Source organism: Lepidochelys olivacea (genome assembly GCF_965140295.1).
Source record: "Lepidochelys olivacea isolate rLepOli2 genome assembly, chromosome: 28".
Taxonomy (NCBI): Eukaryota; Metazoa; Chordata; order Testudines; family Cheloniidae; genus Lepidochelys; species Lepidochelys olivacea.
In genome coordinates, this window is record NC_140438.1 from 3,967,944 (window position 1) to 3,976,472 (window position 8,529).

Genomic DNA, 8,529 nt, shown 5'->3' on the forward strand with positions numbered 1-8,529 from the left:
GGCCTGAATCTATAATACATACAAGGAAGGGCTAAGAGAACATGCCATTGTTTGTGTTCCACAGATGGGAATCCCAGCATTTCTCTGCATGCCCTCCAGCTGTGTGCACTGGGTCAGCTGTAGCTGTAATTGGATGATGGAGGGATTAGTTGGAGCAGCTGGGCAGAGCTGTGGTATGCAAAGAGGTGCGTGTGAAACTTGAGGGACCAAGTCTGCCTCATTTCCGTGATGAGTGTTTTGGATTGTGTCAGAGACGTTGCACAAGGGTACATTCTTATCATGGGGATTGTCAGCAGTCTGGTGGCATACATGCTAGTGAACTGCAGGGCTCAGTGAGGGGAAAGTGAAGGCAATGCCTCAGAAGGAACCGTCAGGGTGAAGGTAAAGGGGTGGTAACCTTTTGCAATTCTGAGATGGTCTGTGTGGATAAGACTCAGTGTTTGAGTGTCAGCCAGGTGTAGGTAGCTTCTGTTTGCTATGCCAGAGCTAAACCCAGATTTTACCTTATGAAAGAGAAGATATTAGACTTAATACACAGCCACCTCCTCGAAGGTCACCAGCCCCTGAAAGAGCAAGAGTCCAACACTCAGGACCTGCTGCCCCACTCAAAGCCCCACTATTCGTGGGGGAGAGGAGACAATCAAATGGGAGCTCTGGGAGGCTCACAATCAGCAGAGTCCTATCCCCACACTGCTGAGAGCAGCCAGGAGGCATCAGGGTGAGGGGACAAAGATCCCAGCAGATCCATCACACTCCTACTAGCCACAAACTGATACAGGGACAGCCCCTTGGTAGGAATCCCAGCCCCTTCCCCATTGCCAGCAGCTGGATGTGATGGGATGAGTCATCTCCCTTAAGCTCCTCTGGTGGGTGCCCCCTTTCATATGTCATAACAGCCTCTGACTGGTAGGTCCATGCTCCAGCATTGGGGGTCTGGAAAGTTTTCACAAACCAGTCCAGAGGATTTGTTTCGTGTTAGACGCATTATGGAATTTCTATCCCCAGACCTTGTGAAATGTTGGGCAGTCTCCTGGATAAACCGTACTGAATTAAATTGCACCCTAGCAAATTAAGTTTAATATCTTTGGGGTTTATTATAGTAAAAATGCAATTGTTTATGTGCTTTTGTAAGATGGCGAGTAACTGTTCTAGAAAAGTTTCAGAGTAGCAGCTATGTTAGTCTGTATTGGCAAAAAGAAAAGTGGGTGCCACAAGTCCTCCTTTTCTTTTTTCTAGAAAAGGTGACTAATGTAATCCTTGGGGAAATTTTAGGAACTTCAAAGGACTTTTTGAAAGCATGTAAACTGTTAGGCCTGGTCTACACTAAAAGGTGAGGTCGACCCCGTTACGTCTCTTGAGGCTATGAAAAATCCACACCCTTGCGCGACAGTTAAGCTGACCCCAATCCCCAGTGTAGACAGTGTGAGATCAGTGAAAGAAATCTTCCCTCAATCTAGCTACTGCCTCTCAGGGAGTTGGATTACCACCACCACGAGAATCAGGACAGGTACCATAGTAGTGTCTGCACCGAAGTGCTACAGAGGTTCTGCTGTAGCATCATGGATGTGGACAAGCCCCAGCTTGAGTAGGTTTCCCAGGAAATACTGGAGGCAATGGTCACAAATGACCCACTACTAAATGCATCCTTTTGAAGAGGTGCCTTGGGCAGAAACCCATTGTCTCACTGATTACCTCTTCATGGTCTCTTTAAAGGCCCAAACTGGATAAACAAGTGTCTCACAGATTCATGAATGTTCTTGTTCTCAGTATGAACTTGAAAACCCATGTGCAAGATCTGAAGGACTGTCACAGCCCATGCTGGAGTTGATGTATTCTCTAACGCGCTTATTATTAGCCACGTGCAGACTCTTTTAGTGTGTTTCTTACGATTTCTCTGTAATGCTTTCAACCTGAAGAATAAATATGCTTGCTTAGAAACTGACCATTCAAAATTAATCTCTGAAGAGAAAGCAAGTGTAATCCACACACCTCCAGGGTGTGGTGGTGTCTTATCTACTGGAACCGAGACCACTTAGAGAGAGAGTTAAATGAGTCTGCTCACAGGCAGCTGGCTTTTAGCTCATGCCGTAGAGGCTCAAGCACTAAGCTCCAGAGGTCCCTAGTTCAACCCCGCCCAGCAAAGAGTGGGGAGGAAAGTCTCTCCTGTTTACGAGCAAGCAGCTGGATCTCACCCTCACACAGCTGCCAGTCACAGAGGCAGGCACACTCAGCTTCAGCCAGCAGAGGAAACAAGGCCTGCTACAAGGGGGAGAGTGCAGAGAAAGAAAGGGAGGCAGACAGGTCTGGGATAACAAGGTGATGAAAGCCCTGCACCAGGCTGCCTCTAAGAAAACAGCCAAGACACTACAAGCCCAAAAATTCCTGGACCAGAGAGGAAATACAGGGGCGGTTGCCCTGAAGTGTGATAGGTCTGTTTCTAGAATCTAGGTCCCATGTTAAACACATCCCAGTAGATTTGTCACACCTTGTCCCCCTCCCTTTCTCTACCCTGGGTATTTCCTGCCCCCTCCCACCTCCTGAGCATCCTCTGCAGAAGCTATAACCTCCTATGGATTTATTCCCCCTCTCTCTCCAGCAGAAACCCATCAGCAATTCCCTGATAATTTCTACCTGAACTGGCTCCGCTGTTCCCACCAAACATGTCCATGATTCTGTGCTGAGAAAACACTTGGTTGCTTTGTTACAGCGCAGACCTGGCCTCTCCCACCAAGACATTTTAAACCCCTGCCCAGTAACAAAATCTCTGAACAAAATGCTACAAAAGAGCAGACCCAAAGGAGTCACTTTGGGGGATTCCCCCTGATGTCCCCAGGGCAGAATGTCCCCCTCCCCCTTAAGCAGCAGGAAGGGGGAGCCAGAAGCTGGCTTTTCCTCACCTTGTCCACGGAAAAGTGATTCTGCCCAGGGATGCTGCAATAAGTGTGTCTGGGCAGGTTAGAGATCTGGGAAACTCCTTCCCTACTTATCTCTCCCACTGCCCCTTTCAAACTCTGTCCTCCTTCCCCGGTCCCCTCTCCCTCTCCTTCCTGTTGAGAGGGTCCCCTTTCCAGGTCGTTTGCTCTCCCATGACTGGTACACTCCTGCAATTGCTAATGGGAGGGGAGATTCTGTCTGTGCAGAGTCACTTTCATTCCCCTCTGCAGCACTTTCCCAAAGGTCTGTCTCAATTACCTGGAGTCTCTGGCTCAGGCGTTGACATTGGCAGAGTGTAGGGGTGTCTTAGGGGGCTAGCAACAGCTGGAGAAAGTCCTCACCTCAGCTGGGAACACAGGAAGCTGTAATGAAGGCATGACAAAGTGGGATTTTTTTGTAATATTTGTGTGAACCAAATGTGTGCCTCAGTTTCCCTTATGTCTTGCACTGCTACTTACTTGGGGGGAAAGGATGAAGTTTCCTTTTGGGGCAGACTAAGAGTAATAAGCATCTGGATGGAATGAAGAGTCATTAAGGAACTGGTTGAAACTGACCCAAGTCAACAAGGCAGGGCAGAGAGACAATGCAAGCTCATGGATTTCCTCACCTCACAGCTGGGAAGATGAGCAAAGACCCCAGCTTGAGAAAAGCAGATTGAGAGGTGGGGGGTGACTCTGTGACAGAAGGTCACTCTCCATTCCCACACAGATCCTGTTGGGGGAGAAGCAGCTGCTCGGCCCGGGGTCTGGTATAACAATGAAAGCACCTCCTCAAAGGGCCAGATGTGGATCTCATTCACTCCCATGCTAATCTGGAGTCACTCCTGGTCCTTCTGTGCAGTGATTCTGGATCAACACTGGTCTCAGTGAGACAAGAAACCTGGCTCAGGAAGGAGGAGACCAAAATCCCTTTAAACAGATGGAGGGTGGGGGTTAACCCCTCCTCCCCCTTTCCCTCCATCCCTCTTGATCCCCAGGATAAGGACTCGGGTTTCCCTCCAAAGTTCATGAAGTTTGTCATGCAGGAGAGAAGCAAAATCTGTGGTGATTTCATATCAGTGTTTGATAACTTTCTAGCCATTTATCACCAACCTCTGCTGGCCATTCACACAGGCAGAGGGAGCCCTGGGTGATGCTTCTTTAACAGAATAGAGGGCATGGAAGGACAACACATTTTAGACATTTCCATGCCCTGGTCACTGACACATAATGGCCACCATGGCTCCACCCCAGAGACGGCTGCATCTTGGTGCTGGGGGAAGCAAGCCCTGATGGAGAGCATTTGTCATGGGGTTTGGGGATCCTTCTGGTGAAAATGGTGAGGGGTTAACACAGTAGCAAGGAGATTCTCAGCCCCTTTGGGCACCGCCTGGGGCAGCAAGGAGCCAGTCACATGCAGAGCAGCCCCCGGAGGGGAATGAACCCCTTGTCCTGTGCCATCTGGGGACAGAGGTGGACTGGGGTTTGTGGGGCCCTGGGCTAGAACAAGTAGGGGCCCCTCCTCACCCCTTCCACCTGCAGTCCTCCCTGCCCCCCTACCCCAGCACTCCTGCTGGGGAAATGGGGTTGGGATGCCCATTTTTACAGGGGAGGGGGGCCTAATTGTCCAGGGCCCCGGGCACAGGCCCCATTGGACCAGTGGCTAAACCGCCACTGTCGGGGGAAAGGAAAGGGTCCAGCCAACTGTCCTGTTAGCAAGTGGGAGCACTAATCACAGGTCTCTGGCTTTGATGTGTATTAAACATGGGGTAAGCCTCTTTCATCAGCAAACATTTTAAAGGAAACAAACAGGAAATCAGAAGATTCTCTCATGAAGGGAAAGTTGATCATTGCAGAATTTAACCCCCTGCAGCCTCAAGTAAGGGGAAAGACTCAGGGCTACAGGTTCCCTCCAAAAAAGCAGAAGTTGACACAATTAAAAAAGGAGAACCCCCGCAAATGCAAACGAATCAAACACGGATAATTACACAGAAAAATGAACAACCTGTGATCTGAGATCCATGTTCTGTAATGCAAGAGAGAAGTGTGGAAATCTGAGGGATTTTGGATCCATTTTCACAAATTAGAAAGGAAAATGGAAACGTGTAGAGGTTTCTATATCAGTAGTCTATAATCGAGAAAGAGGTAAAATCTGCGTGAATTTCTTATCAATATTTGATAAATAGAGAGAAAAGGGCAACATTTGCAAGGATTGTATATCACTGTCCAAGAATCTGAGAAAAGGGGAATAGCTGAGGAAATTGTAGCTGTGAAATAGTGTGGGAGCCAGGGAAAATTTTCAGGGCATATGAAATTAGTAATAGGTAGAGAAAAAGTGGGACAAAATTTTAAGGATTTTATAGGGCTGTCAATTAATCACAATTAACTCAAAACAAATTAGCTGGATTTAAAAAATTAATTGTGATTAATCACAGTTGTAAGTGCACTGTTAAACAATAATAGAATGCCAGTTTAAATTTATTATAAATATTTGTGGATTTTTTCTACATTTTCAAATATATTGATTTCAGTTACAAAGTGGACAGTGCTCACTTTACATTATTATTTTGATTGCAAATATTTGCACTGTAATAAAGATAAACAAAAGAAATAGTATTTTTCAATTCACCTCATACATGTACTGTCCTGCAATCTATTTGTGATGAAAGTGCAGCTTACAAATGTAGAATGTTTTGTTTTACATAACTGCACTCAAAAATAAAACAATGTAAAACTTTAGAGCCTCCAAGTCCACTCAGTCCTACTTCTTGTTCAGCCAATCGCTAAGACATTTTACATTATTTTTTACATTTATGAGGTCCTACCTGTAATTCCCCACCCTGCAATGCACTTTCACCAGAAAGAAATTTCACTACAGTATCTGCATGAGACGAATTGAAAAATACTATTTATTTTGCTTCTTTATTACAGTACAAATATTTGTAATAAAAACAATAATATAAAGTGAGCCCTGTGCACTTTGTAGTCTGTGTAGTAATTGAAACCAATAGTTTTGAAAATATAAAAAACAGCCAAAAATATTTAAACAAAGGGTATTCTATTATTGTTAACAGCGCGACTAAAACAGTGATTAATCATTATTTTTCAGTTGTACAATTAATCACAATTTTTTTTTAATCATTCAACCGCCCTATATTTTATATCAGTCTTTGGGAATTGGGGAGAAAATGGGTCAAAACTTAAATATTTGATTATACGAGAGGAAAAACACCAAGATCTGGGGGATTCTAGTCGTTAGCTAGAGGGGAAAATTGGTAAGGTTTGAAGGGATCACATAGGCATGGTTAATAAACTACCATCATCCGACCACCTCCCACCATTCAGCAGGGCAACCTTTTTAAAGCTGCTTTAAGCTGGGAAGGAGCCAGCAGGGGATAGGTAATTGGCAAGTAATAGCTGGGGAGGGACTTGCGTGGGGCAGTTGTGGGTGGAGGCGGCGGCAGCTGGGCCTGGCTAATAATTGGGGAGAAAACGAGGAAGAACTGGAGAGACTTTTATGGATGTTTGAGAGGAGAGGGTCCTGTTCTTCCCCCTCCAGGGATGCTCTGCCTGCACAGAGGTCGTTCAATCTCCAGCCTGTCACACTGTCTTTCCCCTCCCTGACACCTTCACCTCCAGACATACAAATGGCAACCCCCCACTGGGGCCCGATTTCTTTCCCCACATTTTGCCTCTCTGGGGCAGATCCTGGCCGGAGCTTGGAGGCAGCCTGAGGGTGGGAGTTTCCTTTGCAGCTAAGATCCCTCCCCGCAAATTCATTAGCGCCAAGGGAGCAGATCTGCAGAAGCCGTGAGAGCTCAGGATCCCTCTGTGCTCAGAGTCACTTTCCTGCCCGTGCCCAGTTCTCCCACCCCCACCCAAGGGTCTCTCTCAATTACCTGGAGTCTCCGGCTCAGGCTTGGTGTCTGCAGAGCCCAGGGTTGCCCTATGGGCTGGCTCCAGCTGGAGAAACTTCCCCCCACTTCAGCTGGAGACACAAGAAGCTTGAATGCTGGTCTCTCCCCAGCTGGGGAATCAACAGCTGCTCCTGCTGGGCTTCCAGTCACAACGGAGGCAGAGCAGCAGCTTGGAACAATACCTGGTCTCGGTTCTTTGTTCTCCCCAGTTCCTCCTCGCTCCTCCCTGCTCCCAGCTGCTCCAGCCCCTTCCTGTGTGTGTCCTGCAAACACTAACCCGCGCTGCAGCAGCGATCACTGGGGCAAGGCAGGGCTTTCTCCGGCCGCAGCCAGCCCCCCTCTCTGCTCACCACCCATGTGTCTGACTCGCCAGAGCCGCTGTATTTACTGAAACACTCACACACGCGCTCTGGCACCTGGCTAGCCCTTTCAGAAGCCGATCTAGCTCGGGGAGAGGGATCACCGCTGGCTGGGAAGAGGAAAGTGACCAAAGTCTCCCAGCCTGAGAGGGAGAGAGAGACTGAAAGGGGCAGAAGGAGAAGTAAGTGGGCAGAGCAGTTCCCAACTTCCCCATCATTTCACCTGTGGGCAGATTCCTAATCAGCTGTGTGCAAATATCCCCAGTGTGGAGCAAAGCACAGATCCCCCAAGTTATGCCCAGGATGCCTCAGTTCAAGGATTCCCTGCTATCTTCCATCCCCAAAATGCAGCCAGGATCCCCAGACTTGAGAGGAAGGGGTAAGCAGCTGGGGGTGGACGGTGCCTGCAAACTTTAGTGCCCAGAGATGTAATGGTGTTGCAGCTCAATTAAGCGTCAATAAATGCAAAGTAATGCACATTGGAAAACATAATCCCAACTATACATATAAAATGATGGGGTCTAAATAAGCTGTGACCACTCAAGAGAGAAATCTTGGAGTCATTGTGGATAGTTCTCTGAAAATATCCACTCAATGTGCAGCGGCAGTCAAAAAAAAAGGGGGGGAACAGAATGTGGGAAATCTTAAAGAAAGGGATAGATAAGAAGACAGAAAATATCGTACTGCCTCTATATAAATCCATGGAGCACCCGCATCTTGAATATTCTGTGCAGATGTGATCGTCCCATCTCAAAAGAGATATATTGGAATTGGAAAAGGTACAGAAAAGGGCAGCAAAAATTATTAGGGGTATGGAACGGTTGCTGTATGAGGAGAGATTAATAAGATTGGGACTTTTCAGCTTGGAAAAGAGACAACTAAGGGGGGATATAATAGAGGTCTATAAAATCATAACGGGCTTGGAGAAAGTAAATAAGGAAGTGTTATTCTCATAACACAAGAACTAGGGGTCACCAAATGGAATGAATAGGCAGCAGATTTAAAACAAACAAAGGGAAGTACTTCTTCACACAACACACAGTCAACCTGTGGAACTCCTTGCCAGGGGATGTTGTTGTGAAGACCAAGACTAGAACAGGGTTCAAAAAAGAACTAGATAAATTCATGGAGGATAGGTCCATCAATGGCTATTAGCCAGGATGGGCGGGGATGCTGTCCCTAGGCTCTGTTTGCTGGAAGCTGGGAATGGGTGACAGGGGATGGATCACTTGATGATTCCCTGTTCTGTTCATTCCCTCTGGGGCACCTGGCATTGGCCACTGTCGGAAGACAGGATACTGGGCTTGATGAACCTTTGGTTGGACCTGGTGTGGCCGCTCT

At 47.2% G+C, this 8,529-nt stretch overlaps 1 protein-coding gene across 4 annotated transcripts in view; it reads right to left on the reverse strand.

The window, feature by feature from the left end:
• Window positions 1-7,446, reverse strand: part of LOC311513999 (uncharacterized protein) — a 32,388-nt gene extending 24,942 nt beyond the window's left edge. For 3 of the 4 annotated variants that reach the window (XM_084616245.1, XM_084616243.1, XM_084616242.1), the window contains exons 1-2: window positions 6,812-7,445; window positions 3,193-3,296 (exon numbers count right to left, since the gene is read on the reverse strand). In XM_084616245.1, coding sequence (XP_084472371.1) covers window positions 3,193-3,220 — 28 coding nt within the window. In that variant the 5' untranslated portion in view covers window positions 3,221-3,296; window positions 6,812-7,445. Of the gene's footprint in view, window positions 1-3,192; window positions 3,297-6,811 lie in introns of all 4 variants that reach the window. The other variant, XM_084616244.1, reaches the window with a different exon arrangement.
• Between the last annotated feature and the right edge of the window lie 1,083 nt (window positions 7,447-8,529).